The following is a 20,567-nucleotide window of genomic DNA, read 5'->3' on the forward strand; positions in this document are numbered from 1 at the left end:
GACATGGAAAACGAGCCCCGGGAAACCACCATGCTGACTGGAACAGTTGTGTGTAGCTCATTGGCTCATTGTTTTGCTCATTGGCTCTGACATCTAAAGAGGCAACTCAGTATTTGCCCTGTTCTCCAGGTATGCTCTGTGGCAAGGAAAAAGAAGTCTGAAAGAGAAAAGAAGATTTTGTACCCTAAAACACTCTGTTAGAAAGAGAAACCAATGCAGATCAGTTACTAAATACAGAAGATGATGTATGTTTCCCCTTCTTACTAATGAATGAGACAGGAAAGTACACTTTTTTCAGTTTCTGTCATTTAAAAACTAGTTCAAAGTACTTAACAAATAAACCATACTCAGTAAATTTAATCCAGCAGCAGCCTCTCATTAATCCCAATTCAACTTTTCATCACAATTTGCTGTGCTGAGAGATGCCACAGCAAGTCCTGAGACATACAGTGACTAAGGTAGTGGGATGTGCAAGTTACTCTGAAGCCTATCTATCAGTGGTGGCTTGCCTAGATTCCTTTGAAGATCCTAAATGCTTGCTAGCATCTGAAAATCTGCGGCCTTCTAATACCTGAACTCTGCAGAAAGATTTCTTGGGGGTTTCCCACTTAGAAGGCAAATAAAAATTGCAAGCATTCCCGTGGTTGGGGCAGGGAGGTAGAGAAGGGGTACAGAGTCCTGGGGCCAGGAAATGTCTTGCATAGGGAAGGAGCAGAGGGGAGAGGGGCAAGCACATGCCTGTGCCTGGGGAGGAAGCCTGCTCAGCATAGAGCCCCCATGGGCATGAGGAATCCCAGTATCTGGGCTGAAATGATACAGGCTGAAACAGGGACAGAAACAAAGAAATAAAAACCCCAAACAATATTCCAGCACTTCTGTTGCAGCTAGGAGAAAAGCAAAAGCATAAGCTGAGAGCAATTTGTAGAGAACAAGGTGTCTTCAGACAGCCTTGCCTTGCAGAGGGCTAACTCCCTCCGCACGCTTGTGTGACTGACATTAGCTCCTGCCAAAACCATTTTTATCTTTTTGTTTCATTTTATGCTTCTCACGAACCAAGTTTCAGCAGTACGGGTCCACTAAGCACCTGCCCTTTGCCTGTCTTCAGTTTGGTTTCTTGGTTGTGAATTCTTTAGGGTGCTTTCCTGTACGTTTGCATGGCTACCTAGCATGGCAGTGGAGTATATCAGTGAAAAGAAAGAGGATAAAGTCAGGGAAAAACATGAAACTCAAAAGCTAGGGGTTTTGGCAACATTTGAAATTAAAATGCTGCCCACATTTTTATTCTTATTCTGTTGTAGTGAATTGACATTCTATTGAGGGAACTTTCCAGTGTACTTTTTCCTGAAAATCAAATTCCTTACTAAAACCTCATCTTTTAGCAAATGAAAACAAAATTATCAGGATTAAGTCACTTATGCCAGTAAGAATGCTGGTCAAGCTGTTTTAAACAAGCATGTTCTGACATATATTTCTGGAGAAGGGCCATTCTGATAATCTAGATTAATCTTAGGCAGAGCTCAAGAAAAATAACATCTTTGGCTGAAGAAAGAAAACCCCTTCTCTGCCAGCCTCAGCACTCTGGCCAGAGAAAAAGAATGGAAAGCCACATGGCTGGACCTTAAGGCAAGATGCTGAAAACCAAGTAAACCTAAGTTCTGGGGAGCTCAGTGAATGTCCTGGGGATGCACGTGTCCAACACTTTTGTAGCCTGTGCATCTGTGAGCTTGAGCTTTCCAAGCCTCACACCTGTGCTTAGCTTTGAAGAGGTGAGCAGAATAATTTACATAGTTGCATACCAAGTGAAGGCTCCTCATTCTCCAAAAGCAAACCACAGACACGCGTGCACACATTTCACCACCACAAAAGGGTTCCCATCAGACCCAAGGGAGCCAGTGATGGTGACAGCAATAAAGTCACACAGGGTTGCAGAATGGTGGCCCAAGCCTGCATTTCACGGAGACTCAAACACAGATCTATTTGCCTAACTGCAGGCTTCTTGAGGCCAAAAATGCTTTTTTTTCCCTTTGTGACACCAAGTCCTGGACTACTCCAGAAGTGCTCTGAACGCGTGGCTAAATGAAGCCTGATGAAGACCGAGGAGCCCAGGCAGGGAGGCAGGCGTGGATGCAAACTCAAGAAAACCTCAAGCCGCAGGAGGTTCGCGCTTTTTAAGAGCGCTAATTTCCAGCCGCCTTCTTTAACGCCGGGCCTTGTCCCCCCCCCCCCAACTCAGCCCCACAGACGCCCGTGGTCATCCCCACCCCTTACCCCCTTCCTCAGTGGCAGCAGGACCCTGACACCCCATTTATAGCAGGGAAGGGCCCTTTCGAGAAGCCAGCGAGTAACTAAAAAAAAAAACCACAAAACAAAACAAAACAACAAGACGCAGCAGAACTCAACAGAAAGACGCGACGGCAGAGGGAAAAAAAAAAAAAAAAAAGAAAAGAAAAAAAAAAGCGCGAACCACGGAAAGCACCGGCAAGGCTCACGCCATCCCCCCCTCCCCTTCACCCCCCGCCGGCGCTCGGCAGGGACGGAACTGCTGCAAAAAGCAGCGCAGCGCAGCGCCGTTATCAGCCCCGCGCAGGGGCTGCGGTTTGCTCGCTCCTGCAACCCTCCTGCAACTGTCACTTGTTTTTCTACAAACAGGATGTCCCCGCTGCTTAGGCTGACAGCTTCCCCGTGCCTTCAAGGCAAAGGGTGGCGTGGGGCTTTCTGGATGCCCCGGGGCTGCTCTGCCCCAGGGAGGGGCGGCGGCTTCAGGTGCACCCCCGGGCAGGGCGCCACGGAGGGGACAGACCTATCTCCTTCCTGCAGCCCCTTGCTGATGAGCAAAACAAGAAGTGTGCGGTACAGGCTTGGCTGTGTCAGAGATGAAAGGCTGAGCTTCCATCTTGCTCATTCTTTTTTTTAAACTATTTTTAAAATATATTTTATTTTAATCTTACTTTTTATTTCACCTAAAAGTAGTTATTAAGGAAGTGCTTGTGCTACACATCCAAGCTGCTCACCTCCTCTCTACTCTCTGCAGCAGCCACTGATGTCCCATGGCACAATGGCTGAAGCCAAGTGTACAGTGTGACTTCTTTGCTGTGCCGTCCCCCTGCACAGGATGGAGCAAAAGCACAACGCAGGACTGATTGAATGGAGATGCTGCCAGTAGATGTAAAACAGCGACTGCCCTCACAGCCAGCAGCAGCAGGGCCTGTGGTAGAGACAGGACACCTGACACTGTTGCTGGGCAGGCAGCTCCTGCTGCCATCTTTCACCCCAGTGTTCGCAAAAGCCCTGCACCAAGATTTGCTGTTCAGGCTCCTCAAGAAAAGCAAAAACACGGAAAAAGCAAAACATGATCTGCCCCTGGTGTGATAATTGCCTGGCCAGAGGTTAGCCTCTGCCAGCAGAGGTAGAGTCCATGCCAACAACACCACTGTCTTTGCAGCAGAGCTGCGAGAGGGCTTTCTATCCTGCAACCTCTTCTGGCACTGCTCAGTGCTGTGACAGATCAATGCAAGAGAAAGCAGAAAAAAAATATAGCTCTAGAATGGAAGATGAGGAGCATGCTATTCCCAGAGTAGTTGAAGCAACTTCTGTATGTATTTGACTATCTTTGTGTATCACTTTGGCCCAGTGCATGCCAAACGGAACCACAAAGCTCCTTTATCAGGCTGCTTTTCTGTGGAGGCAGTACTTCTGTGATCGCTCCCCTTCTCTCTGTACTTCCCCCGGCTTTTCTGGCCAGTGGGCCAACTTTAACTAAACTTGACAGAGCAGAAGTGGTCACAAGTTCCTACAGCTTTCACGAAATGTGGCAGTTGCAAAGAGGTTCTGTCAGTGCTCCCAGCTGAAGGGTGCCCAAGACTGATTCTAGAGATTCCTCAAGAAGAGAAAAACCTTTGATCAGATTAAAACCTTACCGGATGTTAGAGAGTGCAGCCACAAGACCCATGTAGGAAATCGGCCTTCACTAGTTCTACCTAAGACAGCATGTCTTGACTTTTAAAATTCATTAAACTAGACCTGCCTTAAATTCAGAATGAGGGCTGTTTCTGTCTGAAATTTTACCATAAGCTATGTATTTCCATGGAGAAGATTTTTAGTGATTTTGCACGCTTTTAATCAAACGACCCACATTAGCTTTTTGAAATTTCCTAGTGAAGCAAGGCTTATCCAGAAAAGAATACAACATATTCTCATGAGAAGTTTCCCACAGCCCAAGTAGCACGAGAGCTTTTCACTACATTACACTGGTTGTAGGGAAGGCCTATATCATCAGAAAACATAGAAAACTTGTAGATGTATTCACCACTTACATAGAGAGGTCCAAATATACAACATGGTGTCCCAGGTCTATCTTTAGGCTTAGAAACTAGAGGGTAGGATTGCATGTCAGCAACGATGGTTTTTTTACCACAAGAAGCCTGTTCTTCCACCCCTTTCTTACTTTCTTTATCAGCTGGAAATGGGCTGAGGCTGCTGACATCATGATCAAAGTGGGCCGGTACCAGGTGCTAGGCTCAGAGCAGGGGTCTTTTTGGCCACCTGTGTCCATCTAATTCTAACCAAAGTGGGAAGATACCCGTGAAGAAAAGGTTGATAATTTAATAAGCTGGTAGGATGACATTATGAACAACGAGGGACTTAGTTCAAACACCAAACTTATTAAAAACCCCAAACAAATGCCAGCGGATTATTCCAGGAGCACAACCTGTGGGAGCTGCCTATATTGCATTACTCTGGCTCTGGCTGGCAAAGGCAGCTCCAAGCACCTGTGTCTCAAATGTCAGCAGCTGGGAGTGGTGTCTCTGTTGCCCATTGATCCCCCCAAATCATGTCAGCTACAATTGTCTGGCAGTATGGCCTATTCAAACTGGAAAAATACCCAGTACTGTGTCCCAGGGAGAGGCTGAAGAAAAGTACCTTTGCTAATACAAGGGCTGAATCAGGAACACTTCTGCCACACAGTAAAATGCTCTTCCCCTCCTTCCTCTCTTCCTGACTTTCTCACCCTCCCTTCTGTACTGGATTCTGGAAAGAAATGCTTGGGATGGATTTTTTCCTGCATGCTCCTTTGCAGCTGAATCTATGATTCACATTTTTTTCCCTTCACTATGTGATAACCAAAGGCATTTTTGTCTCCAGATGCAGAAATGAAAACTAGCAGCAAAATTAGCAATGTAAGTCATGGACTAGAAATGTTTGGGTTAATTTGTTCGTGGCAAATGTTGCAAACAGCAGCATTTTATAAAAACCTCAATGACAAGGTAGTTTGTTTTCTCAGCAAGGAAAAATAAGTGAGGGAAACTTTGCTACAGCTAATTATCTCCTAAAATAGAACACCTGATGTTTTTCTATAGGTTATTTTTCTGATTTCAATCTTTCTTTGAACTGCAGGGATGCCTTAATGTTGCTTGTATTTACAGAAGAAGAAAAAAAAAACCCAAGACTTTGCAAGAAAAGGGGCTGAGATTTTAACAAGTGAGGGAGTTAAGACAGAACGGATTTTGAGAAACAGTGAAAATATATTCCGTGACAACAAATTTGAATCTGATAACAGATTTCTGTTAAATTATGTTTTATATATTGTGTTGCCTTTTTTTTTTACCAAGACAGCTGTGTGAACACGATGTATTAGCCTGAGCCTTCAGAGAAGGCTATGGTTTTAGACAGGCATCCTCAGTTACTGGCATAAGTCATGCACATAGGAGAAAACCTCCTGGGCTGGCACCTCGAGTTGCTTTGGAGAGCTGCACACAGTGCTCAGTGGGCAGCTGTGCAGCTCCTGCAGGGAAATCTCTCCTGCAGGGACTGAAGGGCACACCAGGATTTGTTTGGAAACAAGCTGTAGACTGAGCAGCGTTTGCTGAAGAAATGAGTAAAGAATAAGTGAGAGCATGCTTGACAGGGAGAGAATAATTCATAAGCTGAAGATGAAAACCTTGTTGAAAAACTGCTTACTGAGAAAGACTCTTTCTCCTCCCTCAATTCAGCTTGCACAGGATTATGAAGCCAACTGCTGCAATGAAAAAGCTCCTATCTACTCATACACACTGTGGAGTAAAACATGAAATTTTGCTCTTATTTCTGAATAGAGCAGAGGATGGGTAGAGATGCCTGAAGGAAAAGCTGCCTTCTGACCACAAAGCAGAACACCTGGACCCTGGTCAGGGATCAGGGAAAGTCCTGACTGCTTGGTGCCCTTTCCAGTCTTCATGAGCACAGCAGACAGACCAAGGGCACCGTCTGGGTCCAGCCATTGCACCGACCTTGTAGGACACCATCTAACCCCCTAGGATGCATCAGGGGTCTGTTGTGTTTCCTAATCCTTCAGGCTTTTCTGAAAGACTGAAAGGGGAGATGAGACAGCCTGAAAAACCTCCAACCCTTTCTGTTTAAGTAGTGCTTTTGATCTTCAGCTAGTGCGGTTTAGTCAAAGCAGCAACACACTGAAACCTGGAGGATGTGGGCTGATGGAGCTGCTCTGCACCCATCTCCATGCAGGCCAGCAATATTCCTGAAGCATGGGGCTGTTGGAGGGAGGGAAGGCACGGGAGGGGTTTGCGCTGATGGGCCCTTAAAAAGGAGCCAACCTGACAGTGGGTAGCTGGATAGGTGACTTGCACAGTGCCATTTTAAATTCAGCAGCTCTGGTGAGCACACCAAAAAGGGCAGCAAGCACTGGGACATTGTTCTAAATAAAAGGCAGGTTGTGGAACAGAAAGGGAGCCAGCCTCATCCTTCTGTATTTCACATGTGTGAGGGTGTAAGGGCAGCTGTGTGAAAAGGGAGCTCTGATCTGGACCATCTGTGGTATGTCTTCATCTCATTAACACCTTTATCTGGAGAAGAACAGCCATCATAGGTCTCATTCAATGCCCAAGGATCTTTCTGATGGGTTTTTTGGCTCTTGGATTGGGTGACATGTACACAAAATACTAGTTTGCTTTAATTGCCCCAGTAAAATGTGGACCAAAACCATCTTTCCTTGTATGGACATCTGTCTAATGACACAACTTCAGCCCATAGGGCTGCTGTAAATCCCTCTTCATGCTGGTGCATGTCTGATTACAGGAAAGCACTCTCCCAAATGGAAATGGACATACATAGGTATAGAAGTATTCACGCTGATATAGATCGTTCTTAGTAAAGGAAATAAGATGTTTGGGGTTCATGTATCTTTTCTGTTGCATAGTGTAAAACAGATGTACCTAAAAACATCAGTACAAAATATCACTCCTTTAAAGTAGTACTCAAAGTTGTTTGGGCTGTGTATGAAACTGTAAAAAAAAAATAAATATATATATATATTTGCATGTTAATCCTTATTAGGAGAAAAAAAGCAAAACCCAAACCCCAATTTTAGTGTATATTTAAAGTGGTCCACCAATTTAGGACTCAACAAATTCCTATCATTTTTTCTTTTTACCTAGGCAAGCCATTCACACTCCTTAGTATCCACATTAGCCCAACATACTGTACTTATAACACCCTGTTTCATTTAGCAAATAATTTTCTCCAGTGCAGCAAGGTACAGCCAGAATAAGTTTGTGTTCCTATGAGACCTGAATCTTGATTTCAGTATGCAAGTTATTTAATGCTTAATGTAAAGGTGTGTGGGTGTTTAGCACTGCATATTATCACTTTTTACAGGCTTGGTGCAGAAACTAAAGAGAGAATTGGTGCAGAGGCTACGGTGTCTTTTTTCCTTTCAGAGGTGGCCAAGTCTCTAGGCTGCCTTACTGGAGATCCTTAGAAAGCACATGGAGGACAAAACACATGTCAGCTTTCTGTATTGTCCTTCCTTTTGCTAAAAGGTAACCTGCTTGATAAGCTGCCAGGCTCACCCTGTTTTCTTGGCTGGATTCATGAGAAGAATGCTCTCCACATGCCATCCCTTCCCCTCCCCCAGGCTTAGGTTCAGATGAAATGGTGGCAACAAAACAAGAATCATATTGGTGTAGAAGCACCTTCAGTGGTGGATCTGGTGGATGTAGCTGGTGGATGTTTAGGACCATGCATGAAGTAACCTTTGCAGCTCCCTGCCCCAGTGTCCACAGGGATGCAATGGATAAAGCAATACTGAATTTTTTAGCAAAGCATTTGGACAATGTGTATAAGGTCAGTTAAATAACTTTGTAGTATCACAGAATGTTTTTGTCTGGAAAAGACTAAAGATCATCTAGTTCCAGCCCCTCTGCTGGGGCAGGGACACCTCCCACTAGAGCAGGTTGCTCAAGGCCCCATCCAATCTGGTCTTGAACACTTCCAGGGATGAGCCATCCACAGCTTCCCTGGGAAACCTGTGCCAGTGTCTCACCACCTTCCCAGTGAAGAGTTTCTTCCTAATGTCTCATCTAAATCTACTCTCTTTCAGTTTGACACCATTCCCCCTCATGCTGTCACTACATGCCCTTGTGAAAAGTCCTTCCCCACCTTTCCTATAGACCCCTTCAGGTACTGGAAGGCTGCTCTGAGGTCTCCCAGGGACCTTTTCCTCAACAACCCCAAGTCTCTCAGATTGATTTCATAGGAGAAGTGCATCAGCCCTCTGATCATCTTCATGATCCACCTCTGGACTTGATCCAACAGCTCCATGTTTATTTTGGAGTAACTGATTTACCAGCCCATGTGCAAATGGGGTTAATGAGGTCTTCACTTGAGCATATCTTCTAGAGAGGAATTTCTATTACACCAAATCTATGCAAAACACAGAGCTCCGTTATATATAAGTCCTGAAAAACAGAACCATTTTACAGAAGCCTGATACTATCTACTAACTGTACTGTAAAATAAATTACATTTCCTATGTACTGGGTGTAGCCTGTAGTATGATATCAGTATCCTGTTCAGAATGATGTTCAACACAGATGGATGGTCAGCAGCCACAGAAGCCTTGAAGTGTGGAGGCTGAATGCACAGGAAGGGCCTCCTCCTTTGGAAAGCATTTTCAGGAATGATTTCCAAAGCTGTGGAAGTCATAGAATCATAGAATCGGCTGGGTTGGAAGGGACCTCAGAGATCATCAAGTCCAACCCTTGATCCACTACTACTGTGGTTACCAGACCATGGCACTGAGTGCCACATCCAGTCTCTTTTTAAATATCTCCAGGGACGGAGAATCCACCACCTCCCTGGGCAGCCCATTCCAATCCCTGATCACCCTCTCTGTAAAGAATTTCTTCCTAATATCCAACTTAAACCTCCCCTGGCAGAGCCTAAGTCCATGCCCTCTTGTCTTACTGATGGCTGCCTGGGAGAAGAGACCAACCCCCCCCTGGCTACCCCCTCCTTTCAGGGAGCTGTAGAGAGTGATGAGGTCTCCCCTGAGCCTCCTCTTCTCCAGACAGAACGCCCCCAGCTCCCTCAGCCCTTCCTCACAGGACTTGTGCTGGATCCCTTCACAGCCTCCTTGCTCTTCTCTGGACCTGCTCCAGCACCTCAATCTCCTTCCTGAACTGAGAGGCCCAGAACTGGACACAGGACTCAAGCTGTGGCCTCACCAGTGCTGAGTACAGGGGCAGAATCACTTCCTTGGACCTGCTGGCCACGCTGTTCCTGATAGAGGCCTGTCCCTGTCTGTCCTGTATGAGATGGGGAAATGCTACCTGGTAAAGAGTGCTTCTTTCAGAGTATCTCATTCTCTGCTCAGTGAAGAAATACATGTCACCTGTCCACTCTGTGAGGTGTTCACCCTGGATGAACAAGCTAAGCATGAACAAGCAGGTACCAATTAGAGGAAAACTTCCAGATAACTCAAAGCTCCCTCTGTAGCTGTGCATAATATGAAATAAATAATTGTTCCACACCAATATTTCCTAAATAAAAGAGAAAAAATCTTTCATTGTTAAGCCATAGTTCTGCTAATTGGAGTCACATGAATTATGCTTTCATCTTAACTGGATGTTCCTTTCAGCCCCCAACACTGACACTCAGAGTTTACCTCCTGTCTTATTCACAGCTTCATGTTTTTCTTGTAGGTTTATTTGTTCTTAAAGGCCAGACCCAGCTCCATTGCAGCTGATGGCCATTTATCCCTGTCTGGGTGGAGTCAGGATGTTATCCTAAGAACTGGCTCTGGGGCATGCTTGCTGCTTCTGGTCATGTCTGCAGAGATAAGGGGAAGTGTGCCTGCAGGGAGTAAAGCAGTGCTAGCTTAAAGCTACCCAGCCTGTATAACAACAGCAGTGAAAACCCAGAGGTGTCTCCTGCCCCCACTCACCACCACGGTGTGTTCAAACCTCTTCCAGGGGATGGGTGGAAGGGACTTACACCCCTGTGATTGCATCTGCCTCTGCTATCCTCTCTGGGCAGATGAAAGTCTTCCTTTTGTTGTGCCAGCTTGCCTTCAACTACCCTTTGATGCTGCAGCAAGTATAAATAGAGATTGGAGTGCTGAAAGGCAAGGAGGCTGCTCTGCCCACTGCAGGGACTGTGGCCACCCTACTCTCAGCCCCAGCTAAACACACTCACAGAGCTTGCCTTCACCAAAGCAGGCAACTTCAAGGCTCTTCAGCAACACTTACAGAGTTTAGCATTCTTCAATGCTTGTTCAAGGCTTCTGTACATGCACACGTCTAGCTGGACCAGTTCATGCATATGCCACAGGACTAGATAGAGAATGGATTCATGAGAGATGCAGCAGGTGCTGGGGCTGAGAAGGTGCAAGAAGTTTTGTCACAAAGAAAAAAGATGCTCATCCCTACACTGTGCTGCTGCTTCTCCTTGAACATGAAAGGTATTTCAGTGACAAGAGGTCACCTGAAGACCACAAAAAAGACACTTGAAGAGCTGGTTCAATGTCTTCTGAGGTTACTGATTTGTCAAGGATCGTAGGGCTTGCCCTAAGTACAGCCAAGTGAAATGTTTATAGCAAATCACATTTAAACTTGAGAGTCTTCAAGTTTCCTTGCACCGCATTCACAGAAATATTTGTAAGAGATGTAAGCTTTTCAACTTCCAGTTAAAACTCTACGGGCAGCTTGTGAGCATATCTCAAAATCACAGCTTCAGTGGGAAAACAGACAACAGAAAACACACTCAGAAGGCAAAAGAAAAAGGTCCAAACCTCATACTTGGACTGCTTTTGGGTTCATTGGAATTAGAAACTCAAAACAAAAAGCACCCAGATAGAGCCAAAAATGTTCTCACAACTCTTTGTGAAGTGAAACTACCCAATTTCACAGAGTTTCACTTACAAGCAGAAGTGGTGAGCCCTGCGGACAGCATTAAGGATGAATTGGAAACTCTACCAGGCAGCAGCTACCATCACTCTCTACTTCCCTGCTTTCACAGAGAGATCTATGCCTTTCTTACCCCCACCCTGTTTCAATTGTCTGAATACACCTTTATAGAGAATTTGATATTTCAGACTAAAATATATCTTTGTTGCAAGCCAATGCCTTACTTTTCTGGGAGCTAAGTGGAAGAAAAGTAATTTCTTTTGAAAATGGATTATATTGGCAATTTTTCTGTATAATTTTTTGTCTTCTTTTCCACTGGCAGCATTCAGTTTCACTGTGGATATGCCGATGCATGCATGGACTTCACCAATGTACTGTAGACCTTTGTAGGTACTATACTGCTCCAAATACAGCCACTATTTTGACTCCACAGTTCATTACTATGTTTCAGAGAGGAGATATCCCTACTCCTCATCTGCTACTTGGGAAGCTGACTCAAGTTTATACAAATATTATCCATTCTCTACAGACGACAGAAGAGGTAATGAAGTAGTGAAATGTTTACTTGTCCTTCTCTCCGGCCAGTGATTCACCTAGCCAGTGGTCTGTCTCTCTCTGAGGCCAGCACCACATGTCATGGAGGAAGCCACAATTCATTTTGCAGATGACAGACCTGCTTACATGGGAAGCTTTCTTTCCAAGCTTTAACAGAGATTGGTTTGTGCTCTGAAATACCGCAGTGAGAGACGCGGGGAGAACTTAACCCTTCTAAAGCTTCTTTTCTCTTTACCTCGCTGGCACTTATTAAGAAACCATTATGTGTATTATATATGTTGTTTTAAGGATCCTACTAAACTCCTGGTTTCAGTGGTATTTTATGGCAATGAGCTATAGGCTGCAAGCACCCAGTGTTTAAAAACTTTCCACCGTACCTTGCTCCATTGACTAAGCACAGAAGTGAGTGAGCTGACTATCAGAGTTTCTTAGGAAAAGAAAAACAAAACAAAACACCACCACCAACAACAAAAAAAACCCAGAAAACACAAGTAAATAATTAAAAATTGAAAACACATCCTTGCATACTGCAATGTGCAGGAACACAGAAAATCCATCAGGCTGCAGTGAAAGGCTTGGGGGACCTTTCCTGACCTCCCCACCGCTCACTGGAGTGCCTCGTCCCTGTGTGCAGCCTCATGCTTGTGGCAGCCACCCCACCCAAAAAAGCTGCACACTGCAGCTGAAACTCACACCCTGCATCCGGGAGGCCTGTGCTGGCACAGGGAAGACAGAGATTCCAAGTAGGATTTGGATTCAAAGACTGGGTGGTCCCTCTCCATGCAGCCTCAATCCGTCCTCTTACTCAGAGCCAGAGCTACTTCTTCCTTGTACTCCAGCCAGAGATGCTGGACCCATAGTGCTGCCCTCATCTTGCAGCCCATCAGGCACACACATTTCAGCACAAGCAGCCCAAACCTCTGGTGGAGGTCGCTAAAGCTGCACGGTCCAGATCTCCTCCTCCACCAAGCTACCAGGGCCAACCAAGCACTCTGTGGCAGCTCTGTGCAAATCCTTGCCCCACATGTGTAGGAGAAAGAGGGGTTTCTCTGTCTTGTCACAGGGTTGAACAACCACAACTGGCAGCTTCTACCACAGAGTGCCAGCCCAGCCTAACTTCTTCCTGTGGGTGGCATTCCCCCTTAGCTCCCCAGAACACTTTGTAGTTCACCCTTGCTTTGCACAACTGCACAAGAGGACCTCAGGCTAACACCTCTGCTCAGCCCTCCTTGGAGGTGCAGCAGAGACTGCTAACACCCAGTGCATCCCCTCTGCATGTGGCAAGGTGGCAAAGTCAGATGAATCTCTCCTCTTGATGGAACAACCTCATAGTTTTACAGAGAAATGCCTTCACTGTTCCTTTATGATTGATTTTTTTACAAGCAAGTATGTCTATTTCCAAATCCAAGAAAAGTAACTTCTTTGGCTCTCTTGACTTAGGTATAGGCTCTCCCTTGTCAAATAAGAGAATGATGAAAATACTCATTCTGTATTCTGAAGGAAAATTAGTCAGGTGTTTATAATTTACTTTCATAAACTTTCCAATATCACTGGCCTTCATATGCATCTAAAGATAAGCAGGCTGTTCTTTTAAGGTCATACATTAGCAGTTTTACTATACCAGGACTATCTTCCCAGTCATGGAAAAAAATCTTAGTTTATTTTCTTTTCATTTTGCATGCATCAGCAGTGTGGGGAGGATACTTTTCTTTCCCACCAGAGAGCTACCTCAGAGATGGACTTGGGTGGTTGTGGTAAAACACAAAGCCCAAGCTGCCATCCATCAACCTGTTATTAATGGCCACACAATAAAGGGCATCTGCAGGCCAGCAATACTGCTACATCTTTGCTAGGACTGTCATCAAAAAACATCACTATGCTAGTGGGACTGGTTAAACACTCTGCCTAATATTTTGGCCTCAGATAAACTCTCTTGATCATATCAAAATAGTATATTAATCTCTGTCAGACACTTTACCCCTAACTTCACAGGAATTCCTGTGCTCACGTCTTGCAGTGTTTCTCAAGACATTTATATATAAAAAAGGCTCAAACAGAGAGAAGACTGTGTAAATCAGATATTGTGCAAGTTTTTTCTTCTCATAAGCCAAGGTTTTTATGAGCTTTAGTTAAATTTCCTATTCAGATGCAGTTAGTATTTTTTAATGCTGACACATGTTAACTCTTTATTACAGTTCAGGCAGTCTGCAAAAGGGCTGGAAAACCTTCTCCCCCATTCAGTGACAGCAGTTGATTCTGTGGTGAAAAGATGGGTTTCTTCTACTGGGTAAGTGAATGAAAACACCTGACAGTGTTGGGTACCATGCACCTCCTGGAGAAACATGTCTTTGGCTGAGTGACTTCTAGTACGTGACCACTTCTACTCATGTCACTAATTCTAGGGGGCTGAAATCATTATCAGCTCCTCATACAGCACCCTCCGCAGACAAACATTTACTCTTAGGCACTTCTTATATGGGAAGAGCACGAGACTGAAGCTGTAGTCTTAGATAATGGGAAGCCTCTGATCACATCACCTCTCCACTCACATACAGCACCAGAGACCCTAGGAGTCTTCCAACTTAAAGCCCATCACAAGGCAAGTCAGAGCCACTGACTTTCAGGGAAAATCAGCATTCTTAGGTTCAGGGGTCCAGTCAGGAAAGCTCTTCAGAGCAGGAAGATTTTTATTTAGTTACAGTTTTATTTAGCACTTGCAGAGGAAGAAACCCACAATGTCTTGGCACTGCTTGGCATATTAACACTAAGGAGAAAGAATGCACAGCCTATTTTTCCATGTTGTAAAAGTACTCTGCTGGAGTTAATTTCCATTTGATAAGAAACCAACCAAATGTTGCACCACAGATCTTCATAGCCTTGATTAATTAATTAAAAAAAAACAAAAAACAAACAACAAGGCAAAACCAGGAGTAACCTTCTTTGCATATTGAAACAATTAGACCTTGCAGCAAAAGGAAAAATGAGGAAAAAGTGCCATCCTGGAAAATATTATCCTTCATGCTATTTAGAGCCCCATAAAAACCCTGCAAAAAGATTTGTTATTCTCTTTTCCCTTGCAGGCAAAATTATTAGGAAATCTTAAAGGACAGTTTAGCACTCTTAAGAAGTTAAAAGTAGGTTTGAGGTGGAGCAATTTCAAGTAATTATCTAGACACCCTCTAAAAATTGTATGTGCAGTCTTTAACACAAGTCTGTCCAACCAGTCTTGTTTTGGTCCCCCCCCCTAAAGATATCCCTGTATTGAGCCAGCAAAATACACATGAACCTGTGTTGAACCCTCAATAAAACCAGAAAATCTGTCCTTACACTATGAATCTTTCTAGAATAAAAGTTTAAATTATGGCTCTGCTAAGCAGTCCTAGATTTGAAAAAGAGATGGAGTGATGATTTTCTGTGGGTTGAACTACAGCAAGACATGTAGAAATGCTCCTACCCGGTACTCCTGACACCAAGCCCAGACATTCACCTGAAAGAGGCCATTAGAAAAATGTGGTCATCATTAAAAGCAGAGCTAGCAAACATTTGAATGTGTTCAGCATGCCAGTGGAGGTTTCAGCATAATCCTCATCTCTTTACCTAGTGGCAGAAGCGAGGACCTGGTGTGGTGTGATAGAAAAAGGGCCATATCCTTTGTGGTGTACCACATTCAATTAATATGTCAGGCTTTCTATGTCTGTCTCTGCTCACAGGGGCTGGAACAATGGTTCTGCTTCCCCACTCCCCTCTTTTTTTCCCAATTTTCACATAGTATCAGGCTAAAAAAGAGTTATGGATTTCCTTCTCAGAGAACTGCATGGACTGATAAAGTGAAATCCATGGCAGAAAACAACTTGTTATTTTTCTCTTTACCTCACGATTTCAGTTAAGAGAGAAAGTGCAATAAATTTTGGCGGGAAAAAAGAAAAGAGATGGTTTTGGACGTTTCAAAGACTGGTCTATGTAAACACTATTGAGAAATATGGGTGAGAACAACTGCCTGTAGGGATGATTGTTATTCTTGTTCTGAGGCCCAAAGATTACTTCTGCTGTGCCCAGGATTTTGAAATTGTGCGAAGTTCATTTGAGTAAAGAAAGGAACAAAAAGGGAACTGCTGGAAAACCGTCACAGCCTTCCACGTTCAAATACAATATTATTTCACAACGATGAAACATTTACCTTATAACTCAACCAAAGTGCCATTGCTCAAGCCTTTTAAGCACAGCACAGCAGGACCTTGATCTTGTTTGTGCTGGGTACCTAGCAGGATCTGTACCTGGACTGCCAAAACTGGATAAATTCCTTAAGGTATCTAGCGCAAGATATGTAGCCCAATCCATGAAGCAACACAAAATATTGGTACTATACTACTATTAAAGACAACAATGAGAGCAGGAATAGGGAAGATAGTAAAACCCATTTTCGAGTATTGAGCTAAAGCATTTGCTGGACTAAACAGCTTTAATGAAACTCCTTTTCTGGACAAATGGGTCCTTGGTCTCCAACCAGCTGCTCTTGGGCTCTCTGCCTGCAGTATAACCTCTGCTGTCCCTAGCCTGCTACACAGGCTGGCTGTGCTCTGGCACTCACTGCCAGCATTGCCCCACGAGGTTCACTCTGTTTGTTATTTTATCAGAAGTACAAAATTTCCTCAATAAGTCTTCCTATGCTGCAGATTAAACAGTAAACAGTTGGGGTAAAAAAAAAAAAAAAAAAGGCTGAAAAGGCTGACGAAATGCAGGAAGGTCCTTCTTGTTATTCTAGCAGTATTGCTTCCTTTGCTTGGTAGGGGTGATGAGGAAATGTGCAGCACTTAGCCACTTCTTGCTCATCCTTCAGCATCTCCCCTGCCCGGGCTAGAAGAAGGTGCTGTGAGCCCGAATGACTCAGGCAGCTCGCTCTCCTCCGGTGCCAGGAAAGACAGATGTAGAAAAACTTTTGACGCGGGGCAGGAGGGAGAGAAAAAAAAAGGAAAAAAAAAAAAAAAGAAAAAAAGGAAAAAAAAAAAGAACTGGAGCAAGGCAGGAGGAGGAGGAGCGGGCTCAGCGTCCCGGCAAGCTGCCCTCTGCCTGCATCCCGCTCGAGGGAGCGCTGATCCGGCGGAGCGGCGGGGTGCCGGCTTGTTGTGACACAGCAGCTGGGACGAGCCTTCCGCATTCCCCTGCCCGCTTATTAATACGAATAACTCATGACTCACTCCGACACCGCCAGCGAGGCCGGGAAACTGTAGTCTCTAGCTACTATAAAGAGTTATGAAGTGCTGCTCTCTGGCAGCAGCATCCCGGCCAAGCTGGATGAGCGGTCTGCGACGGGCTCTGTGTGCCTTGTCATCCAAACGGGTGCAAAAAAGGGCTTGAACGGTCAGAGGGCTCGTGTGGAAAGGGGAAAAGTTCAGCTGTAGCATGAGCTACTTAAGAAGGTAGTTGCGAGGAAGCCGACAAGTTTCTCGTGCCAGTCCCTGGCTTACTTGTATGAATAACCCATGACTAAACCATTGGCTCCACAGGGGGTTGTGAGAATGTTAGAAGGAGCCTCTAAGCAAGCTTGGTCACTAGTGAAAAAAAGACAGATTGCTGGGTGAAGCCCTTCAATCCTCCCCCCCCCTCAGCCTTTACAGGACTGCTTCATTTCTCTAGGGGTGGCTGCAGCCGGTAATTTGCGTGGCATCAACAGAAACTGAGTTTATCCACGCTGCTTCTTTTCCTGAGCCACGTGAGTTACAGCTAACTTTAAGCAAGTTTCTAAGCTTTTTCTGACTTCTTCCCAGTGAACATGTCTTTACCCAGGCTGATGGTCTAGCATAAGTGAGACAGCATCACGCTCTGCTGGCTGTACACACCAGCTTGCTGCTCACTCCCCACGTTTCAGCCAGTAATGTGTGTTGCATGCTGTTGGCTGTCATTTTTCATGGTGGTGGCTCAAAAAGATCATAATTCTGCCAAAAAGAATCAAAAGGGGCTTGTGCTACTGCTACTGTACCCACGAGTAATTCATATGAGTTATTCTAGCACACCTTGATTTATGAAGAGAAAATTCACAATCATGCAATGGCTGTTTTAACAGATTAAATGAGTTCTTGTTATAATCTCTTTAACGGGCTGATAAGTAATGAGATGGTATTCCTGCAGGCTCAGATGTTAGCTCCGATGAGAGCACCTCAAAGAAAACTGAAGTAGGCAAAAGCATGTACTACAAGAATGTCTCCAGATCCTCTCCAAACATGCATTTTCTTAAGTATGGGAAAGTAAAAAGTATATTTAGAAAGTCTGAATGGTACTTACCTCTCAAGAAGTGCTGGTAAGAAGGAAGTGACTCAAATATGCTGTTTGAAGCCATTGTTTCCTCTTTAAAATTCACTCTCTCTCTACAGTGAAGGAATATATGATTTCTTCTACCTGGGGGAGTGAAAAATGAAGACTGGTCATTGCTACACTCCTCCCAGCCATCATACTCTGTTTTATCCTGGTGCCTCAGGAACAGCACAAAGTGGGTTATAGGGTTCTTTTGCTAAAAGAACTCTGAAATTGTTTCTTAAAAACAAACAAAAAAAAGTAGCGGATCAGTTGTGGTTGATGATGCTTACCACTCTACGAAACTCTGTGGTTTGCAGTCAAAACGATTCGCCCTGCCTGCTGACCAATATCCCGGACCCGCTCTTGTGTGACTGCCTCTGTACCCAACTTGTGGTTCTGTGGTTGTTTATGAGGCCCAAAGAAGTGTTTCACACAACCAAAATTACAAATTTAACTGTTCCCCTTTCCAGAACCTGCCTCTATTGGTCCCTGGGTGTCATGTGACCTGAGTGATGTCGACTTTCTTTTTTTTTTTTTTTTTTTTTTTTTTAAGTTTCTGAAGTCATGCCCTACCCACTCCACCTGCCCTCCCCGGGGCTGCGCGAAGCAGCGATGGAGGCTGCTGAGGGAGGGAAAAGAAAAATGACTCACAGTCCCTGATGCTACAAATGGTCTTGATGAGTTAGTTCAACTATGCTTGTTTTGTTGTTTTGGTTTTTGGAAATACTGATTGTTTTGATAGAGATTTCATTGCTGCTTATCCAATAGTAATTCAAATCCGGGTATTAAACTGCTGCTAAGGCAGGATGTATAAGTCACCCTGTAAAACATTAGGGATCAGCTGTAGGAAGAACCACTGGCCGGGGAAAAAACACTGTTTAAAAATAAAAAAAGGAAAAAGAAAAAAAAAAAAAAAAGAAATAAAGAAAAAAAATTAGAAATAGAAAAAGAAAAAGAAACTGTCAGGAGTGGCAAAGAAAGCCGCAACATGATTTTGAATCTGTGTGATGGCACCCTCTAAGAAGTGCTTGAGGGTCAAGTAGTCTCTGATCCCAAAGGAAGGTTTGTAAGTTACTTCCATAGGGTTGAACCCAGCAGTCCTCATTTAGCATAATTCCTGTTGCCATCAGAAGGATCCCTAAAAAAACCCAACCTGAGTAAAATCCTTAGAATTCAGTTCAGCATCTCTTGGGGTCTCTCTGTCTGAAATTCTTCCCTCACGTCCCTTCCCAAAAAGAGAAAAAGAGGAAAAAAAAAAAAGTTTCTAAACCTAATAATCAAATGGCAGTTAGGCTTTGGCTGTGACAATCCAAAAAGATGGGAGAAAAGTCACTTACTACAGCACAGAGAAGTAGCTGCTGTGCCACCTTTGTCTTCTTTTCCTCTCTTCTGAACAGAAGGCAGCAGCCCTCTTTCACCTTGATGCAAACCTGAGGATGCCTCACACCTGTACAGCCTGGGGTTCAGCACACTGAAACCCATAAAAACCTTGCCAAGAAACCCTTGAAAGGACTGCAACCAGTAGCAGGGCTGGAGCAGAACAAGACTTTCCCTCCACCCTCTGAGTGACTACCACGATGAAAGAGCTCTTTTGGAAGAAAAATGAGAAGCCTTTGCAATGTTATCAAAAATACTGGTAGGTGGAGCACAAATACGTGGCAACATATGGTTCCTCCCTTTGGGAGCTCACAGGTACTGGTTGCACAGACTGATGCCAGACTCCTGTGATTCTCCGGCACTGAGGAGCAGGGATCCCCAGACAGAATTAGGCACTTAATGTGTTTGGGGTTTTTTTCTGCTTGTTGCAACTCTGGAAGTAAGCATGCCTTTTCCTGACACTGCCTGCATTTCTAGCCCAAGTGCAATCTACTTAGGTACCCTGGCTTGCTTTTGGGGTTAGCAGGGAGCTGCACGTGTCTGTGCAGTAGAAAAATTCAGTCTGCTGAAACACAACTTCTCATACTGCAAAAGGATGTAGCAGCTCTAACAGCACTTATTACTGAGGAAATGGGGACATTTTTCCAAGTGAATTTCCAGAGTAAAAGAAAAAAAAAGAAAAGAAGAAAAGGAAAAAAGAAACAATTCTGAACAAACAGCAAGAAGGACAGGAAGGTTAGGGCACTTTGCTGCTGTATGCTGAGCCTGGTTCAGACCCCTGCTGCACATGAATCAGGCTGATAACTCTAAGCTTGGTTGTTTTGCTGACCAGCTCTTCCAGAGCCTACTGCAACCAGGCCAACCGAGATAAACCTCTCCAGCGTGGGACTCCTTCCACTCCCCCAGAAATAATTCAACAAACACTTGACAAAGATGAAACCTGACAGCAACTCTGACTCCCTTAGGGAGTTTGCCTGGGTGGTGGGATAATCTTGGGGGAAGCACAACCAGCCCATCCTGGCCCTGGGCGCGCCTAGGGGTGGGCACGCATCCCGCCCGGGGCCGGCAGAGGGAGCTCAGGCTGGAGAGACGAGCAGAACCGGGACCTAATGGCACATTCACCTGGGTGTAAGACAAGACCCCGAATTTCAGATATGTCACTGT

The 20,567-nt window shown here is 44.7% G+C and overlaps 1 protein-coding gene across 2 annotated transcripts in view; it reads right to left on the minus strand.

Moving 5' to 3' along the window:
• The window catches only part of RUNX1 (RUNX family transcription factor 1), a 171,234-nt gene extending 152,825 nt beyond the window's left edge, over positions 1-18,409 (minus strand). The window contains exons 1-2 of one of the 2 annotated variants that reach the window (XM_030469014.1): positions 18,317-18,409; positions 18,015-18,128 (exon numbers count right to left, since the gene is read on the minus strand). In XM_030469014.1, coding sequence (XP_030324874.1) covers positions 18,015-18,069 — 55 coding nt within the window. In that variant the 5' untranslated portion in view covers positions 18,070-18,128; positions 18,317-18,409. The remainder of the gene's footprint in view (positions 1-18,014; positions 18,129-18,316) is intronic. The other variant, XM_030469013.1, reaches the window with a different exon arrangement.
• Positions 18,410-20,567: the final 2,158 nt, after the last annotated feature.

Source organism: Calypte anna, chromosome 1, assembly GCF_003957555.1.
Source record: "Calypte anna isolate BGI_N300 chromosome 1, bCalAnn1_v1.p, whole genome shotgun sequence".
Lineage (NCBI taxonomy): Eukaryota > Metazoa > Chordata > Aves > Apodiformes > Trochilidae > Calypte > Calypte anna.